Source organism: Cololabis saira, chromosome 22 (genome assembly GCF_033807715.1).
Source record: "Cololabis saira isolate AMF1-May2022 chromosome 22, fColSai1.1, whole genome shotgun sequence".
NCBI lineage: Eukaryota > Metazoa > Chordata > Actinopteri > Beloniformes > Belonidae > Cololabis > Cololabis saira.
In genome coordinates this window covers 24,957,527-24,979,107 of record NC_084608.1, presented here as the reverse complement: position 1 = coordinate 24,979,107, position 21,581 = coordinate 24,957,527, and the positions used below count along the sequence as shown (strand labels likewise).

The window sequence follows — 21,581 nt, the reverse complement described above, 5'->3', positions numbered from 1 at the left end:
TATATGACACTAATGTGTAGAGTTGTCCCGATCCGATCACGTGATCGGAAATCGGGGCCGATCACGTGATTGCAGACTCGATCCGGACTCGGACGTTATGAGCCGATCAGGAATCGGATATATATATATCAGGGTTTCCGTTGTCCGGTAATTGCCGGACTTTGTCCGGTAAAATATGCCGAAATCCGGTATTTTATAATCTCTCCGGTCAAAATGTCCGGTGAAAATACTCACTGGCGCCGACATCCACGTATGCGTTGATTTATGGTACTGCGTCGCACCGACGCAGAGTCTACAGCGTAGGGTTCGTGGCGACGCGCACCCTACGCCAGACCCTACGTTGAAGGCTCTGCGTTGCGCACGCGCGGAGAGCACCGCATGCGCGGAGAGCACCGCATGCGCGGAGAGCACCGCATGCGCGGAGAGCACCGCATGCGCGGAGAGCACGCCTGTTTGTTTTGAAGCTGAAGCAGCCTATGCTATCATGTCTGTTGTGTGGAATTACTTCAGAGTGAACGAGGAGAACAATGCTGTCGCAAACTGTAAGATTTGTCAAATGGGGATTTCGAGGGGTGGCAAAGACAAAGCTGCTTTTAACACCACAAACCTAGTTCTAATGTTGCACTAGTAGTTGTTCTACTTCTAATGTGAAGAAAATTTTTTTATACTGACTTAAGAATGTTCAAGCTGCCTACCTCCTATGTGCTCAGTTTACAGTATACATGTTAAAATATAATAAAAGGGTCATCCTGCATAATTTTCTTTTATCTTCTTCATTTTTTATTGTTTTATAAAAGTATCGGATCGGGACTCGGTATCGGCAAGTCCTCAAAATCAAAGGACTCGGACTCGGGGGCAAAAAAACCTGATCGGGACATCCCTACTAATGTGTGCTGTTCATGTCAGGAATCCCTGGAAGAAGAGATCTTGTATCTCAATGGGACATTTCCTGGATAAATAAAGATTCAATAAAAAATAAATACAAAAATATTTGTCTGTTAAGGAGTTTTTTTCAAGAATTTTCTATAAAAAAGTTGATTGGGTGACAACATAGTTTCAACACAATGTTTCTTATGTTCTTGTTGAATGTTTTGCAGCTGATGGACACTCATCGTCTGTACAGCAGTATTATAATGTCTGACCTCAAAGTCTCCAGTCTGCAGTCTGGACTCTCCAGAAAACCACACAGATGTTTCACTCCTGAATCGTGCAGCTGGTTACAGCTCAGGTCCAGATGTTTCAGATGGGAGGGGTTGGACTTCAGAGCTGAGACCAGAAAAGAACAGCCGATCTCTGACATTCTGCAGCGCTCCAACCTGCATAAAGAGTAATAGATGTGAGCTGAAGCCACCAGGATGCAGGTTCCAACAGTCCAACAGAACCAGTGAAAAAGAGCTTCATCAATATTCATGACACCATGCTGCTGCTCCAATAAAGACGTAGTGACTTCAGCTCTGCAGCTCCACCAGTGGATCCATCCATACAAACTCATGTTGTGCAGCAAAATGATTCAAGTTTCCACACACACAAACATGTCAAGAGGAATTCTGGGACAAATGTCAACTCATTCATTTCTATGAAGAGAAAATGAAGCATTTGTTTGAATGTCAGAGACACAAAAACATTATGAACTAATAATAATAATAATATTTCATGTAGTAAAACTAGTTTCATATAGATGAGAATTAGAAAGTTGATGGCAGCTTTATTAAACTTTTCTTACTTCAACACACACATGTATTTATATTTAGTTTTACATGCTGAAAACCATAAAAAGACATTATTTGTTGCACCTTATGTCTTGCTGTCACCTGGATTACATGATATTAACAAACTTATTAAGACATGATATTAAAAACCTATATAGAGATGTTTTCCATGGGGAGAGTTTTATATCTAGTAAATTTGTATTTGTTGAAATGAAAAAACGGTCAAAGGAAGCCAACGTTGGTTTGACTGATTTCAGCCACAGTAAGAAGTTATTCAGTAAATGAGCTCTACAGTTCATATGTTGGACTACTACACATTCAGTCTGTTCAGTTTATTAACAGCGTCTGGAGGACATTTTTGAACGTATCCGCTGTTTAAGCTCCTCGTACGTTTCCATTAGAAGCTGTTGTTCACTCGGTGAAACATCAGTGACACTGGTCCTTCTCCATTTCTGAATCAAGACGTCAACATGCACGTAACAGGATTAGTTCAACCTGGCTTGACATAGCTGCACCTTCTCATCCTGGATCGTCTTCCTGCAGCGGAATAATCCAGGATGAACTCAGGCGGATATGTCAAGCCTTTCTCACACATCCTGTACTTCTTCTTTCTACTTTCATGCAACAAACCTCCAACCTCTTTCTTTCCTGTCTAACCAGTTCAAATGTTTAGCTTTTATGTCATACAGTACAAAGAAACAAACTGTTGGAGGACTAAAGCAGAGAAGAAGAAATCAGAGCAGTAAGATGGTCAGTGTGGATCAGTAGGAGGTCAGCAGGTTAGTGTCAGCACAACTTTCACATCAGATTCATCTGAATACACAACTAAAACATGTCTGACCTCAGAGTCTCCAGTCTGCAGTCTGGACTCTCCATGAAACCACACAGATGTTTCACTCCTGAATCCTGCAGCTTGTCGTTTATACTCAGGTCCAGAAGTTTCAGATGGGAGGGGTTGGACTTCAGAGCTGAGACCAGAGAAGAACAGCTGATCTCTGACAAACTGCAATTCGCCAACCTGCATAAAGAATAAAAGATGTGAGCTGAAGCCACCAGGATGCAGGTTCCAACAGAACCAGTGAAAAAGAGCTTCATCAATATTCATGACATCATGCTGCTGCTTCAATACATGCAGCCCTCGGGAAGTATAATCAAGAATCACTGCATACATTTGCATTGCTATGCTGATGATATGCAGCTCTATTCGTCTATGAAGCCAGATGAAACATAACCGTTAGCTATACTTCAGACATGTCTTAGGGACATCAAGGACTGGATGTCCACAAAAGTTTTGCTTCTAAATTCCGATAAAACAGAGGTTATTATTTTTGGTCCAAATCATTGTAGGAAGGGATTAGATGGTGTTGCGATGACTTCCAGTACAACTGTGCAAAACCTTGGAGTTATTTTGATCAGGATTTGTGGTTTAAACAATATATCAGGTTTGTAAAAGAGTGTTTTTCCATCTCCGTAATATCGCAAAGATTAGGAACATCCTCTCCCATAGTGATGCGGAAAAACTAATTCATGAGTTTGTATCTTCTAGGCTAGATTACTGTAATGTGTTATTAGACGGATGTCCAAGTAATTCTCTGAATATCCTCCGGCTGATCCAAAATGCTGCAGCATGAGTGCTGACAGGAATCAGCAGGAGAGATCCAGTGGTGTAAAGTAACGAAGTACAGGTACTTCGTTATTGTACTTAAGTAAGATTTTTGAGAATTTGTACTTTTATTGATACTTTCATTTTTCTGTACTTTTACTTTTACTTCGTTACATTTTCAAGGAAAAAAAATCGTACTTTTAATCCGCTATATTTGAAATTGGACACGTCGTTACTCGCTACAAATTAAAGAACAGCACAGCGGGGGCTGATTTATGGTCCCGCGTTACACCGGCGCAGAGCTACGGCGTAGGGTACACGGCGACGCACACCCTACGCCGTAGCCTACGGGCCTACGGCGTAAGGTGTGCGTCGATTTAACGCGGAACCATAAGGCGGACGGGAAGGAAGGGGGGAGCATGAATATACCGAGAAGGAGCCGCAGCTCCTGGGAGAGTTGCGCTGCAGAGGCCGGAAGGCCGGAGGAACCGCCGTCGCGTCGAGTACCGATGAGGACTGAAGCCTGAATTATGGTTCCACGTTAAATCGACGCAGAGCCTCGCCGTAGGGTACGGGCCCTGCGTTGGTGTAACGCGGAACCATAAATCAGCCTTGAGCGGCAGCCGACGCGTGTCCGTGCGCACCATTCTTTGATTCCACCCCTTCTAAGGTGGTTTTGGTTAAAAAGTTCAAAAGTCTCATCCTTTATCAGCTGGGGTTGCTTAATGTTGTCACTGCATATACAGGCTGGGGGTGGACCTGTCAGCGGGGCCAATGGGGTACAGCAGCAGTGATGAGCAAAGGGAGACATTAAAATGGGGTAATGGAAACAAACGCTAAAGGGGTCAGAATAATATCACCATTATTTAGAGTTGTAAGCAAATTCTTAGATTCTTCATTTCTTTGCAATCCTTTTGAAAATAATTTTGTACTTTGAATTTTGTACTTTGTACTTTTTACTTTTGTACTTAAGTACATTTTACACCATGTACTTTTGGTACTTTATTATATTTAAGTTGAGGTACTTTTATACTTTTACTTAAGTAATGTTCTTAATGGGTACTTTTTACTTTTACTTAAGTAATTTTCAAGCAGAAAATTTTTACTTTTTCCACCTCTGGAGAGATCACGTCTCTCCAGTGTTAGTCTCCCTCCATTGGTCCGCGTAAAACTCAGAATCCAGTTCAAAATGTTGTTACTTGCGTATAAAGCCCACAATGGCCTAGCTCCGCAATATTTGCAACACCCGATGGTTCCTCATGTTCCTAATAGAGTTCTCTGCTCTCAGAGTGCAGGTTTACTCGTAGTTCCTGGAGGATCCACATGTAGATCTGGAGGACAGTCTTCTGCTATCAGGAACCGTTACTATGGAAACAACTTTCCGTTTGGGTTCAGGAGGCTGACACCACCTCCACCTTTAAACGTTAGTGTTTGGTAAAGCCTCTAGTTAGTGTTTAGTAAAGCCTCTAGTTAATGTTTAGTAAAGCCTCTAGTTAGTGTTTAGTAAAGCCTCTAGTTAGTGTTTAGTAAAGCCTTTAGTTAGTGTTCAGTAAACCTGTAGTTAGTGTAACTCTTGTGTGTTAGGGCCAGCACTCGTAGCTGCAGCTGCAGGATCAGACTAGAGCAGCTGCTCTGAAACAGAGCTTCATCCTAGAGATGCTTCTATGGAGCTACGCTGCAGGGGGACACCAACATGATCCAGTGAACGGTGCCCCCCACCCCTCTTTCTCTTCTCTTTCCTTTCTTCAGATCAACCCTCATCTATAAATTAGAAGTACAGTATCTCATCACCATAATTGTTCTCCATTGTTCTTGTAGTTTGTTGTGCTGGTCTGCCCCCTTCTTTTCTCTTCTGTGCATGTTTGCAGGCCAGAGCTTCAGGAGCTGCATGCTGACCTGCAGCCCCCCCCGACCACCTCAGTGTGTGCTGTCTACACCTGTTTATATAGTCATCCCTGTAGTGCACCAGCTAACCATTGTGTCTGTGTCTCTCCTTTCTCTGTTCTCCATTCTCTCTGTCTGTTTTCTCTTTTCCTGCTCTGCCCAGCTGGTCTTTATCAGGAGGGCCCCCTCTTATGAGCCAGGTTTTCTTCCCTCCTAAAGGGGAGTTTTTACCTGCCAGTGTTTATCTTTATGTAATAATTGCTCAGAGGTCATGTCTAGTCTCTGGAAAGATCCTGGAGACAATTATTTGTTGTAATAGAGACAATATAAATAAAACTGAATTGAACTGAATAGAAAACCATGTCTTGCTGTCACTCAATTTCATTAAAACATTTTGAGAATAATTACATTTATTACACAGGTATATCAACGATTTAGCAATTCCCCAATTCCTCCATAATTTTACCCATTTAAGAATGATTAAATTTTTTTTAAACTTGCAAGTACATTTTTTTTTTTCAGATGTTTTATTCCAGATTCAGACACATGTCTGATTCTTTAGTTGTTCCTGTCTGACATATTCAAATGTTTAGTTTTTATGTCAGAAATCAGAAGAGGATGTTTATAAAGAAACAAACTGTTGGATGACTAAAGCAGAGAAGAAGAAACCAGAGCAGTAAGATGGTCAGTGTGGATCAGTAGGGGATCAGCCTGATGTCTGCAGGTTAGTGTCAAAACAACTTTCACATCAGATTCATCTGAAAACACAACTAAAACATGTCTGACCTCAGAGTCTCCAGTCTGCAGTCTGGACTCTCCAGGAAACCACACAGATGTTTCACTCCTGAATCCTGCAGGCTCTTGTTCTTAGTCAGATCCAGATGTTTCAGATGGGAGGGGTTGGACTTCAGAGCTGAGACCAGATAAGAACAGCTGATCTCTGACAAACTGCAACGCACCAACCTGCATAAAGAATAAAAGATGTGAGCTGAAGCCACCAGGATGCAGGTTCCAACATCCAACAGAACCAGTGAAAAAGAGCTTCATCAATATTCATGACATCATGCTGCTGCTCCAATAAAGACGTAGTGACTTCAGCTCTGCAGCTCCACAGCTCCACCAGTGGATCCATCCATACAAACTCATGTTGTGCAGCCAAATGATTCAAGTTTCCACACAAACAAACATGTCAAAAGGAATTCTGGGACAAATGTCAACTCATTCATTTCTATTAAGAGAAAATTAAGCATTTGTTTGAATGTCAGACATAACAACATGATGAACTGAAGTTATTCAGTAAATGAGCTCTACAGCTCATATGTTGGACTAGTACACATTCAGTCTGTCCACTATTGTCTGTCAGACCATCTGAGTTTATTGACAGCGTCTGGAGGACATTTTTGAACGTATCAGCTGTTTAAGCTCCTCGTAAATTTCCATTAGAAGCTGTTGTTCACTCGGTGAAACATCAGCAACACTCGTCCTCTCCATTTCTGGATCAGGACATCTGGAACCGACCTCACGGTCTGCTTAAGACAGACGTCAACGTGCACGTACCAGGATTAGTTCAACCTGGCTTGACATAGCTGCACCTTCTCATCCTAGATCGTCTTCCTGCAGCGGAATAATCCAGGATGAACTCAGGAGGATATGTTAAACCTTTCTCACACATCCTGGACTTCTTCTTTCTACTTTCATGCCACAAACCTCCCAACTGTCCCAGAAAATCTAGATCAAGATAATCAATGATGAAACTAATCCAACTGTGGAAAACATTTGAAAAAGCTGCAGAGAAAAGGAGCTGGAGATGAAATCTGGAATACAATATGTAATCCTGGATCAATCTGGGAATTCCTTTATATGTTTTTCTAAATATGCTTGTTGAAGTAGATCATCAAATAACATTTATAAACAAAATATTAATTATTTACTCAAACATTCCTATATATTATTACCTATTTAAATATACTTTTATTTCCCAGTTAATTCTAGTTTCTATAGATGTTTTATTCCAGGCTCAGACACATCTCCGGTTCTTCAATTATTCCTGTCTGAAACATTCAGATGTTTAGTTTTTAAGTCAGAAGTCAGAAGAGGAAGAGGAAGAGGAAGAGGAAGAGGAAGAAGAAGAAACAACCTGTTAGTGGACTAGAGCAGAGAAGAAGAAACCAGAGCAGTAAGATGGTCAGTGTGGATCAGCAGGAGATCAGTCTGATGTCTGCAGGTTAGTGTCAACACAACTTTCACATAAGATTCATCTGAACACACAACTAAAACATGTCTGACCTCAGAGTCTCCAGTCTGCAGTCTGGACTCTCCAGGAAACCACAGAGATATTTCACTCCTGAATCCTGCAAGTCGTTTAGAGTCAGGTCCAGATTTTTCAGATGGGAGGGGTTGGACTTCAGAGCTGAGACCAGATAAGAACAGCTGATCTTTGACAAACTGCAGCTCTCCAACCTGAATAAAGAATAAAAGATGTGAGCTGAAGCCACCAGGATGCAGGTTCCAACAGTCCAACAGAACCAGTGAAAAAGAGCTTCATCAATATTCATGACATCATGCTGCTGCTCCAATAAAGACGTAGTGACTTCAGCTCTGCAGCTCTGCAGCTCTGCAGCTCTGCAGCTCCACCAGTGGATCCATCCATACAAACTCATGTTGTGCTTTAATATCTCAGTCGGTACAAACGTTAGGATCTCAGTGTTTGGGATCAGATGAAACATCTACTTGTGCGAATCGCAGTGTGCTTGCGCCTGTGTGTGTGTGTGTGTGTGTGTGTGTGTGTGTGTGTGTGTGTGTGTGTGTGTGTGTGTGTGTGTGTGTGTGTGTGTGTGTGTGTGTGTGTGTGTGTGTGTGTGTGTGTGTGTGTGTGTGTGTGTGTGTGTGTGTGTGTGTTCATTATTAAGTTTTATGTTTTATGTAATGCGCTTTGCGTTGCATTTTTATTTTGTATAAAAAGTGCTAAACAAATAAAGTTTGATTTGATTTGATCTTGGACACATGACAGATGAAGATGTTTGTAGATGATGCTGCATGATCTCTGCACAAACAAACATTCTCCTGCACAGGTTCAGTTCATGTTGGGATGGAATGAAGACGTCTTTGTTGAGGGAATATCGTTCACCACTCCATACTGCACACTTGTGCTCAACGGAGAGAAAAGCAGCCTGCAGACACTTCAGCTTGTTTCTAATGATGTCAAGAGCAGATTAGTCCAGAGACCAGGATGGTTCAGTGCAGGTCAGGTGTTTGTGGCTGCAGGACTCACAACTTTTACAACTTTAGTCAACAAACAAACCTCAGAGTCTCCAGTCTGCAGTCTGGACTCTCCAGAAGAACACACAGCTGCTTCACATCTGAATCCTGCAGTTTGTTACTACTCAGATCCAGATGTCTCAGATCAGACGGGTTGGACTCCATAGCTGAGACCAGAGGAGGACATCTGATCTCTGACAAACTGCAGCGCTCCGACCTGGAGAAAGAATAAAACACAGAGATGAGTGTTTTCTTCACCTCAGTTCGGGGTGGTGTGGTGGGGAACACTTTAGGAAAGTAGTCAGAATTTGATACTTACCCCCTTCCAAGACTTGATGACTTCATTGAGAGGGTAGTTCAAACCAGATATACTACTACACTTGATCTTTGCAAAGGTAACTGGCAAGTGCCTTTGTTTGATGCTTCTAAGTCCGTGACTGCTATTAGAAAACCTCAAGGGCTGTGGCAGATTTACCAAGATGCCATTCGGTCTTCATGGGGCACCCGCTACATTCCAACGATTGATGGATAGGGTGATGGCAGATATGGACAAATTTGCTGCAGTTTACCTTGATGATGTTATCATCTATGGTACATCTTGGTAGAAGCATCTGAATCAGCTGGCACTGGTGCTGGGGAAAATCAAGGAGGCAGGCCTAACAATCAACCCCAGGAAGTGTGCAGCGGCCAAATCAGAGACTCAGTACCTGGGGGTATATTCTTGGGGGAGGGTTGAGTAAGCCACTCCCTGATAAAGTTGATGCCATCAGACAGAGAGAGACCGACTACCCGGAAACAAGTGAAATCGTTTCTGGGGCTAGCGTGCTGGTATCGGTTCATATGGAACTTTTCAGCAAGAGCAGCACCCCTATCAGACTTAACTAGTACCACAAAAAATAAAATTGTGTGGGGTGAGGAAAAGGAGCAGGCCTTCCTGGATCTCAAGGACGCTTTGTGCCATGAACCAATCCTGCAGAGTCCACACTTTAGCTTGCCCTTAACTGTTCAAACGAATGTGTCTCCCAGGGGAATTGGAGGAGTCCTATTGCAGGGGAATGGTGATAACAAGTGACCCCTAGCTTATATTAGCCAGAAACTGTTTCCCAGGGAAACCAGGCACTCTGTGGTAGAGTTGGAGTGCTTAGCCCTGAAGTCGGCCATTGACCGTTTTACATATTATCTGCTTTGGAGGGAGTTTAAAGGGGACCTATTATGAAAAACACGTTTTTTCTTGTTTTAACATATATAAAGTGGTCTCCCCTCACCCTGCCAGCACAGGGGAGACAAAATACCATGAATTTCTGCAGGGTCTCTGACCCCCGCCGGACAGAGTCCCCCAGTGTCACGTGGTTTTTTTTGAGCCGATTAAAATCTGCTCCCGTCGTTACGTAACGACGGGAGCAGATTTCTATAGGTTCAGCCTCCGCTGCTGAAACCACGCCCACAACCAGCTCTCTCCGCTGCTGGAGCGGTGCTTCCTTCAGCCAGGCGGACGCGGCCACGGCGCCGCGGATCCGGGTTAAATCATCCAGGTTCCCGGGTGGTTTGGGAGCTGGGTCCTCGGGGGTCCGTCCCAGGTCGGACCAGCTTCACCCTCCGAGATTTTCAGCCAAATCAGTCGGTTTGATCCCCGGTAACGGGCGATGCGCCGCGGATGCGCCCCGGAGCCGATCTGTGCGCCCGCCGTGGGGTTGCGGCGCCCGTCGCGCAGCATCCGCCGGGCAGATCCGGCTGAAATTCCGCTGGTCGGTCACCGGGAGTCCCTGCTACCAGTCCAGGCCGGTTCCTGCGGTCCCGGCCGGTCGGAACCGGTCAGATTTCCCGGTTAAAGCCGCGGTGATGCGCGCTGCTTCAGCCTACTTCCTGGTTCCCAAAGCGCGGCCCGTCCGACTAAATTTTCCAGGTTCCCAGCCGCTTTGGGAGCAGGGATTTCTGGGGTACGTCCCAGGCTGGATCAGCTTCACCCTCCGAGATTTTCAGAGAAATCTGTCGGTTTGATCACCGGTAACGGGCGATGCGCCCCGGAGCGATGCGCCCCGGAGCCATGCGCCCCGGAGCCATGCGCCGGGCGCCCGGCGTGGGGTTGCGGGCCAGCGTTCAGCATCCGCCGGACAGATCCGGCTGAAATAGTGCATAAATGTTATTTATAACTCATATTTTATTTTTTTAACAATAAAGTTGCCATTTGTGAAAATTCAGTGTTGTGATAATTTACAGGCTCGGGCTGCTCTGGCGGAGCGAGGTTTATGCTCCTCCCCTGCTACATGTCATTCAGGGAGCCAATAAGCACAGAGCCTCATTATCATACCCCCCCCTTCCCTTAGAATGGAGCACAGAAAAAGGGGTTAGAAGCAGTAAAACTAGTGACAGGGCCCACAGGCTGGATTTATGATTTATGTAGAAAAAACAAGCTTTAGATTGTTTTTAAGACATTCAAGGCCTGTTTAAAATATACATTAAATGCCATAATAGGTCACCTTTAAGGTGGAGACGGACCACAGAGCTCTTCAACGGTTGGACCAGATGAAGGACACAAACAGCTGGATCACCCGATGGTTCCTGTCCCTACAACCCTATCGGTTCTCTGTCAGCTATCGGCCAGGGCAGCAGGACATTGGTGGCTGTATTTTTGCCCCGCAACATGGTTGGCAAGTCTGCTGAAGGGGTTGAGAAGTTTGAGGAAGTGACTAAGTATTCTCCTCACAAGAGGTTAAAAGGTCAGATTATCAGCAATTGTTTTAAATGCACATTGTTTATTTTGTTTATGTGGGCATGATTTAAATCCTTTCATTTGTGATCTGCTTCTTAAGGGGTGGTTCATGGGTGCCCACATGACTGCAGCAAAGGAGCCCAGCTGAAATTCCCTGATGGCCATCATGCTGGGCTACCACGTGGACTTAAGGAGAGGGAGGCATCATTGGTGTGTTTTCTGGAGTTTAGTTTTCATTCGTATGTTAGTTTATGAATTGTGTAATCATGTGTTATACTTTTGATGTGTAAATGGATTTTTTTACTTATTGTTACTAGTTTGTAAATATTGTTGTGTAAGGCCTTGTATATGTGATTTGTGGGGTGGTTTTTCCTGCATGTTTATAATGGGAGCAATGCTGATGGTCCTCCAGTTCTGTGCAAGCAAGCAAGCAGGACCACATGGTTGAGGACCACAGAAGACCCAGTGGTGGAGAAACAGGAACAAGAAGGAAAATGTGATGTTTGAAGAACCTAAAACATCACCATGGACTGAAAATATAAAGTCATGATGAGTCATAGAATCCATTAACAACAGCTGTCTTACTTTGTGTCTGAGGGTCCATTTTCTTTACTGAAGTTTAGGGGTTTTCCTTTGGACCAGTCACTCTTCATAGACAGACGGCTGGATCCTGGAGACTCTCGTGTCTCCTCCTCTTTCTCCACACAATCATCCATCTTCTGGACTTCAGTCATTCAGAGACATGAACCAGAAACACCGACCATCTTTGAATCTGTAGACAGAAACTTTATTAGAACACGACTTCGTCCAGGGGCGGACTAGGCCCCCCGAGTTCCTGAGCACCCCATAGAAATCATCATACACTTATGGTAAAGACAGTCATTAGTGTTTTTACATATATTAATTGTTTATAATTAAATTCCTTTCGCTAAAATGCAAACAGAATTTGTATCGTATTAAGTGTTTGTCTCCACTACATTGGACATTTGCTTAACAAAACAGCAAGTACAAAATCCAAATGGTTATGCTACACTCCCACAAAAATCATGAGTGTTCCAAATTAAGGAATGTGAACTGCAAATCATTTTTTCAATACGAATGTCATTATCCTTGTGAAACCAAAAACTTAGGAAGAAAGTTCTTAAGTTTTCTCGAAAACCTCTCGAAAAACTTTGAACCGTGGCTTTGTGGTCACTTTTGTGGGAGAAACACGGGCCTTGCCCCTATTGGCCACACAGAGAAGCAATGGATAAAAGGTCAAAGAGCTGTACAGTTGCAGCAGTGTTGTTTCCATCATCCTATTGTCAGTCATGTGTGGCATGTTTTTACCCATCTATGGTTTTTAATCTGAAATGGGAGCAAATTCAGCTACGAGAGTGGCCTGGGGTTGATTTACACTTAATATTTAAAGTGATATAGTACTAAGTTTGATATTAAGTTTCATATACAGTGTAGGCTTACTAAAAGAAAAAAAAAGTCAAATAGATAATTTATAAACCATTTACTGTAAACACGTTATCTACTTCATTTTTGGTTTTAAATAAACTGCAACAACAATTTGCAACAATTTGAAGTGGAACAACAACGTACTACAAAAACTAACACTATAATTAAAATCACTCAACTTAGATAAACAGTACCTCGTCAATATGTTCTCCATATAAGCATAAATTCAAATGTACAAAAACAGACATTATTAAATAGAATAAACAAATAGAATCAAACAAATACTTAAATAATGATGTAAATTAACAGAGGTACCAGAAACAAGGTAACGAAAATTGTTTAAAAATCAAATATTTTCATCTTCATCATCTTTCATCCTCTTTCTTTTCTCTGCTCCTGATAAGTCCGTTTTTGCGACACGGTGGGCTTTCAACCTACTCCTCAGATGCAAAGTGCCGTACGCAACAATGCACGGTTGAATGAACACATTACCAGTGGAGCTCTGGAGCAGAGAGGCAGTAGTCAATATGCCAGCAGTAGTCCACTCTAACATAATATTGTTTATGTAATAAAATTAATTATTGTGTTTTTGTACAATAACATACCTTTGATAATGTATGAATCATCACTCACATACATTTTTTTTTAACTCTTGGGGGCCCCTAGTGGTCACGGGACCCTAAGCAGCCACTTAGTTCACTTATGCCTTGGGCCTACTAGTTAGTAGTCATGTCAATGACGCATCACGGGTACCCCACTCCCAAGCATCAAGGAGGTCCAGAAGAAACTCTGTCTGCGTCCTTCAGCATCCTGAAGGACTCTTCTCACCCTGCTCACAGACTGTTCTCCCTCCTGCCCTCAGGCAGGCGCTTCAGGAGCTTACGGCCAAGGACCAGCCGTCTGAGTAACAGCTTCTTCCCCAGACTGTTACTCTTTTGAACTCTACCCCCCCTCTGATCCACATTACATCACTCTATCTGCACTGTAGACACTTTATGCCATTTGTTTGCACTCCCAAGTCGATATGCACTGAATATTTGCACTAGTTTAGCAACCTCAGATAGGTTGTTTATATCTCTGCATTATTTAATATTATTTAATGTTAATTTCATCTGTCTACTTTTTTTCTAACTTATTACCAATAGTACCAGGTCAGACCTTAGGCCTCCCTCTTGTATAGCACTTTATAATCTGTATATACTGTACTTACTATAATACTTTCTGTTGCACTTCTGGTTGGATGCCAAACTGCATTCCGTTGCTCTGTACTTGTACATGTGTAATGACAATAAAGTTGAATCTAATCTAATCCTTAAAAGCACTGGAGTCAATCCTCCAGTAGTGTAGAAATAGCGGTAGTGCAGTCGCCACACATATCTGATCTCAGCTGATGGATGGAAACATTTATAGTGAGTTCAACATCAGACATCCACTTCTCTGTTATTGTGCTGCAGTTGGAGTATGCAGTATGGAGTGGGCGTAGTCATGAGGATGTAGTCCATGGAGTTTGCACTTTTTCACGCTCTGCATCAAAGTCGTGTATTCCAGATAAGCATTCATTAATGATTTTTATAATGTCTTTCGTGAGTGCATTTAACGTCACTTCCGGCCAGATGCTTGGTAGCCTTTTCAGCTGGTTAATGATTCATTGGACAGTGTTTGTACATGTTAATCTCTGTTGGAGATGTTTTTTACTACTTCTGATTTTTTGCCAGTGTTGCACAGTGATAATGTTTGTCACATTATTTGTTATTAACCTCTGTTGTAACGAGGACTTGTTTACATCATTAGGCTTCTAGGATTGGCCTGAAAGTTTTTTCATTTGAATCTCTAAATGAGGACTTTGCATTTCAGATGGACTTCTAAGCCTCCTATAATTTCATGCGACTGTTTTTCTGATATAATGCACAGATGTGTCATAAATAAAGGAGCCTATGGTTAATATTTTAGTTGTTTATTTATAACATCAAACTGGCTACTATGGACTGAAATGCTTGTGCTCAATGCTTAATATAATATTCAAATACAGTTAACAAATCAGTTAACAAATCTAATTTTATTGTATTTGCAAGTAAAAACAAAAAATATTGTCCGCAAAAAGCTAAGATTTCTATTGGTGGTATTACAATCAATCAGGTTTCATCCACCAAATTTCTAGGTGTCTTTGTGGATGAGAATTTGTCCTGGAAAGAGCATATACATTCTGTAACTAACAAAATCTCTAGATCCCTTGGTATCATCAGAAGAATCAGAGGTTTGGTCCATCAGGCTTGTCTCGTTACTCTTTATTACAGTTTAATTTATCCTTATCTCATTTATGGCAACATTGTTTGGGCAAGTACATATTCATCAAATCTACACAAATTACTCATTACTCAAAGGAAATTTGTAAGAATAGCTACTTCTGCCTCCTATTTGGCCCCATCTGCCCCTTTGTTTAAAAAATTTAATTTATTATCCATCTATGATATTAACATACTCCAATCATGTGCTTTCATTTACAAATGCACTTATCTTGCAAATATGCTTCCAAGTACTTTCAAAGATTTTTTTAAGACCAATTCGCAAATTCATAACTATAATACCAGACAATTTGAGGATCTCCATTCTTCATTCAGTCATACCAATAGCAGTCAGTTCTCCATCAAAGAAAGAGGTGCCTCACTCTGGAACTCTCATATACTTATCGCAAAATCTTCACTGTCTATTAATAGTTTTAAACAGAGATTGAAGACCAGCCTTATTGATCAAGGGTCTAGAAGTGCTTCCACTTAATGTGGACTCACTTCTGCACGTGCACACCGAGAAATTGTCTGTTTATATCCATCTTTTTTGAACGCTGTTTTTTTTTGTTTTTTGTTCTTGCTATTATTTCAATACAATGTATTTTTCCTGGTGAGAACTTTGAATAAGCCCATTTAGGGCTTCCTTTCTCACCTGCACATATTTTCATGTTTTTTATGTTCATTTAAACTTTTGTACCGTTTTTTATGTTGTGCAAATAAACAAATCAAATCAAATCAAATCAAATAAGGAACTCTTGGTGGAAAGTGGTGCTTTGTCATTATGGCGTGTTTTATTAAAATTAGGTCAATATCCACTTAATTAAGTTTGCACAATGCATGGTTTCAAAATGAACTTGCATTTAAAATAATATTTATTTATCTGAATATTATATTTAACATTCACAATGATTAAATCTGGAGACAATTAATATATAATTCATATGTAAACTAGACAGATATATTCTCCTGCTCATTCCTGAGCACAAATGTATTATATATACATAAATCTTCGTCTTTGACTGCAAAATAAATTTTGAAAACCCCCAAATTTTCCGCCTGCGTGCTTTGTGCGCGCACGCAGTGTGGCCCTCTCCATACAGTCCTTTTGCAGATGTGGCCCCCTGCCTAATCTAGCTGAATACCCCTGCCTTAAGGTATCCGTGTTGACTGTGGTTGTGTTCTTTACCGTACCTTTACCATCATTTCATGGGTGTCAATTCAGTATGGCAAGGTATGGCAGCCACCATACCTTGGCTTCAAGGGAAAATGTAAATGTTTGGTTTTTTTAATACATTTATGGAATTACTCTGTGTCTATTTGTATTGATTATTCTATTACTTAATACATATAGAATAACTACAAATGCAAATCAGAACAACATGATCGATTTCACTAGTTATTATACACTGCAAAAACTGAAAATCTTAACAAGAATATTTATCTTATTTCTAGTTAAAATGTCTAATTTTTTGTCAAAAAAAATCTAATTTCATTTAAGACAAGACTCAAAAACAACCATTTTCACCTGTTTCAAGTAGATTTTCACTTAAAATAAGTGGGAAAATCTGCCAGTGGAACAAGAATTTTTTGCTTGTAATGAGAAGATAAATCTTGTCCCACTGGCAGATTTTTCTACTTATTTCAAGTGAAAATTTACTTGAAACAGGTGATCATGGTAAAATAACAAGTAATTTTTCTGGTGATGACTCTTGTTTTAAGTGTAATGAGATTTTTTGACTAAAAATTAGACATTTTAACTAGAAATAAGACAAATATTCCTTTTTTTTTTTTTGAGTTTTTGCAGTGAGCGAGACTGCATTTGAAAAAGTTCCAATTTTCTTGACCACACAGATAAGCTACATAGCAGACTTCTGTGATGAGTATTTGCTGGATGTGTTGATTGATACTCTGGTTAAGTTCTGTGACTCGTAACCTTGCCATACCTTATCTTCGACTGAATTGACCCCACTGCATCATTTACCACACATACATACAAGCTGCTGCCCTGTGCCTCGCCCTGCCCTGAGATTGTGGGCTTCACAAGCAGAGTGACGTTGCATGTGGTAAAGTTGTCAGTGGTCCCTTGCTGGGTGAACTTCTCCCTGTAGCACCCTCCCAAAAATGGTGAGAGACTCGACTGATGGTTTTAATATTTATTGCTGTTCCAGCAAAACCAGCTCCATAAACCAACGTGAGAACTTGTAAAACAAAGGAAACAAAAACAATCACATTTATGTTTCCATTTTTAAAAAGCATTAAACAGTGGGGCAAAAATGAACTCCATAAGCGGAAAACACACACCAACCTTGTGCCTTGTCGGGGGGTCGCCAAAATATACTACTCTTTTTAGCTGTTACTGTTTTATTTCCTTATTTCCCTTTTAATACACTTTTACAGCGAGCTCATTCATACCGCAGCGGCCTTTTTTCCGCGAAATTGCAACACAGGAAGAAAGTAACAAATAGTACCTTTCAAAATAAAACAGTGCCTTTCAAAATAAAATCTCATTGTAAAACGAAATCACTTGCTCCAAAACCGCAGTTCTGCCTGCTGCTTTGCCAAAAAAGGCTACCTAATGGTTTTCTACCTTTGTAGAGCTACACTTTTACTGTGTTTTACTCCCTAAACCACTTCCTTTCCCCCAAGTGGTCCTTGTCTCTTGCCAGGCCGTCATTGTAAATAAGAATGTGTTCTTAATGACCTGCCTGGTTAAATAAAGGCCAATGACTGAATGAATATCAAATAAAGCGATAGAATTGTTTTTTTTCTCTCTTTATCGTATAATTTTCACAAAGTGTAATGCAATTCATGTCATGGGTCGTGTATTTTGAAGGATCAAATAATCAACATCCCATATTATCCATTTTACATCGTGCAAGAAATGATTGGCGTGGCAATCAAACTTTGAAAATCGACTGTGCGCATGCGCAGAAGCACAAAGTAGCATTTTCTGGCAGGTAGCAAAGATTGGCAGAACACCGGCTCAAATGTACATACAAACATGAATGAATGCAAGGGAGAAACTTACTCAATACTGTTTTCAGACGGACCCTCGTTATTAGATATCAAAACTCTTGACGTATTTAGAAGTTACAAAAATTAATAGTAGGAATTTGACACGGCATAAATATAAGCTATATAGCTCATTAGTAACAACACAACTTTGTTAGCTCAATGCCAACTTCCTTCGTTGTTCGGTAAACAAACCCCTGAACTGAGAAACTGACTTACAAAGAAACTTTTTTCTTAAAGTCTCATTCAAGTCTCTACGGAGCCCTGGAGGTGACATGGAAATTATTATTTTTATCTCGTGCGCACAACTTTTTATGTCGTGCGCACCACTTTTTATGTCGTGCGCACCACTTTTTATCTCATGCGCACCACTTTTTATGTCGTGCGCACGACTTACTGAAAAGTCGTGCGCACGAGATAAAAAGTCGTGCGCACGACTTTTTATCTCGTGCGCACCACTTTTTAGTCAGTGAGAACAGAACACTGGATTGAATAGGAAGGAAGGCCAAAAGGAAACCCCCAAAAGTGACATATCCGCTCACTTCAACATATACAGCTATTGATGCCAAGCATTTATCTAGTCGTCGAAGTCCGATCTCGGGAAACTGGCTTCACAAACGACGTTTTAAAAGTGGAACTATTTCCAGAGGCGGAGTTGTCACAAAGTGCTTCGACATTGTCACGTGAGCGTGCTGGACCAATCAGAGTGGCCGCTGGTCCAAGATCGCTGCCTACAGTGCTGATTTTATTTGTAGAAATAAGCTTTAAATTGCACTAAAATGACTACAAACAATGTTATATGTAAACGAAAATTAATCTGAATTATAAACCTAAGAGACCTGCTGAAACAGTGATAATTCTGTCATTAGACAGAACATTAGACAGTGATGATTCTGTCATTAGAAATAGGGGGTTCTCCCTAATGATGGGAATATAATACCCATATGCTCAAAACCTATGTTAAACCTGCAATAATAACATGTTTTCTATTTTCTATTTTAATAGAAAATAGAAAACATGTTATTAATAACATGTTTTCTATTTTCTATTTTATTATTATTTTATTATTATTTTATTATATTATTATTATATATCTATTATATTATTTTATTATTTTCTGTCTATTATTACTATCTATTATTTTTAATAGAAAATAGAAAACATGTTATTATTTTTTATTAAAATAGAAAATAATAAAATAATATAATAGATATATAATAATAATATAATAAAATAATAATAAAATAGAAAATAGAATTTTTTTTATTAATAACATGTTTTCTATTTTCTATTAAAATAGAAAATAGAAAACATGTTATTATTTTTTATTAAAATAGAAAATAATAAAATAATATAATAGATATATAATCATAATATAATAAAATAATAATAAAATAGAAAATAATAAAAAATAATAACATGTTTTCTATTTTCTATTTTAATAGAAAACATGTTATTATTAACATGTTTTCTATTTTCTATTTTAATAGAAAATAGAAAACATGTTATTATTGCAGGTTTAACATAGGTTTTGAGCATGGGTATTATATTCCCATCATTTGGGAGAACCCCCTATTTCTAATGACAGAATCATCACTGTCTAATGTTCTGTCTAATGACAGAATTATCACTGTTTCAGCAGGTCTCTTAGGTTTATAATTCAGATTAATTTTCGTTTACATATAACATTGTTTGTAGTCATTTTAGTGCAATTTAAAGCTTATTTCTACAAATAAAATCAGCACTGTAGGCAGCGATCTTGGACCAGCGGCCACTCTGATTGGTCCAGCACGCTCACGTGACAATGTCGAAGCACTTTGTGACAACTCCGCCTCTGGAAATAGTTCCACTTTTAAAACGTCGTTTGTGAAGCCAGTTTCCCGAGATCGGACTTCGACGACTAGATAAATGCTTGGCATCAATAGCTGTATATGTTGAAGTGAGCGGATATGTCACTTTTGGGGGTTTCCTTTTGGCCTTCCTTCCTATTCAATCCAGTGTTCTGTTCTCACTGACTAAAAAGTGGTGCGCACGAGATAAAAAGTGGTGCGCACGACATAAAAAGTCGTGCGCACGACATAAAAAGTGGTGCGCACGACATAAAAAGTCGTGCGCACGAGATAAAAATAATAATTTCCATGTCACCTCAAGGGCTCCGTAAGTCTCAGAGAGAAGAGTCTAAAGTTCTGAAGAACATAGAAACTTGGAGCTTAAAAGTCTCAGTTACTGAAATAAAACAAACTTGAAGCTGGAATCAAACATTTGAGAATCTGTAAAGACTCTTCTGAACATCAGCATCAAAAATGATCTCTTAAGAATAAACATTTGCAACCTGTCTTTAGCAACTATAGGATTTTATTTTCCGATCAACAAAAAAGCTGTAAACTTATTCTGTTTAATTTGTAGCACTTTAAACAAACTATTTTGTTATTGTTATTAAGTATTCTTACATATATTTTCTTCCAGCTGAGGTGTAAATACTTCCTACATTTGATTCAGTAAAGTTCAACTTCCCATGATTCTCGCCAACAGCAGCAACGATCCAAACACCCCAGTACCAGAAATCTGGACCGGTTCTCCATCTAAACTGTTTGTCTCACCCCCCACTTGATGTCTGATGTTCACTCGTCTTTCGAATGCGAAGAAACAACCTTTGTTTATTTCCATCTGCTTTGAATCCTCCTGTTTCTCTTCTGATTCACGTCTGAGTATCAAACATCCTCGAACTCTTTGAGACAGGGTGGGACTGATCTGACAGAAATGAAACCTAAGTGTTTCACAGCTACGCAGGTTGTAACACATGTCCCAATAACCTCCGGAGGTGTCTTTTCCTGTGTTTGATTAAACTTGATACAGGTACGTCTGAACAAGAGTCCACAAGGACACATTTATCTGACCCCAAACTATTTAGTTACATTTTAACAGAAGAAGAGGAAGAAGAAGGAGCAAACACTCACCGTTTCCTTTGCTCCTCGGTTCACATCTACAGGAGTCTGAACTCTTTCAGGGGTTTTTCACCTGTACAGAGCTCTTCCTCTTCCTCCCCGCATTTACAGGAAATCACGTGATTACCAGGAAGGTGTGTCACAGATCAGTTTCTGTAGCCTCCACAAACATCCCCACATGAGTTTTAATGTATCTGTTAACCATGAGAAGATATTCATCTCTCCCTAAAGTCTGTTTATTTCTTTAGTTTGATGATGTCAAGAAACAAAAAAAACAGTGTTTACAACAGCTCCGGATGACTTTCATAGAACCTGTTGTCAAAAGAGCCACGCTTTGGATTCTGGGAGAAAGAACAAGAACAGAATCATCAGGAAAGAATCCGCCGCTGTCTTAACGGCGGGCAGTGACCATCTTGGCCCTCCTGGTGTTGGTTGTGAAGATCACAAATTCATCTTTTACAATTTCTAATTTCACTCCCGTCTGGAAAAACTCTGACTTCATAAGAGACAAAAAAAAACAATCAACCTTGGCATGTGGGCTGGTACGGGTCACTAAAGCACATCTTTACTCCAACAGTCTGTCACCGTTTTCCCCTCCGGTCCAGGGGTACGGCGTCAGTTTCTGGGATATCTACCACAGAAATCATCGACTGAAGCTGAATTCTCCATCAGATCATCAAACCTAGATCTTCCACCTGCAGCAACAGATCTAACAAATGTATCTAATGC

At 40.5% G+C, this 21,581-nt stretch overlaps 1 protein-coding gene across 1 annotated transcript; it reads right to left on the bottom strand.

The window, feature by feature from the left end:
• Window positions 1–1,108: 1,108 nt before the first annotated feature.
• On the bottom strand, window positions 1,109–20,955 carry LOC133423384 (ribonuclease inhibitor-like). The gene is made up of 7 exons (XM_061713566.1): window positions 20,865–20,955; window positions 11,750–11,936; window positions 8,498–8,671; window positions 7,483–7,656; window positions 5,983–6,159; window positions 2,551–2,727; window positions 1,109–1,316 (listed from the first exon to the last, which is right to left on the bottom strand). The coding sequence occupies exons 2-7, from the start codon at window positions 11,896–11,898 to the stop codon at window positions 1,109–1,111; spliced, it is 1,059 nt and encodes a 352-aa protein (XP_061569550.1). The 5' UTR covers window positions 11,899–11,936; window positions 20,865–20,955.
• Window positions 20,956–21,581: the final 626 nt, after the last annotated feature.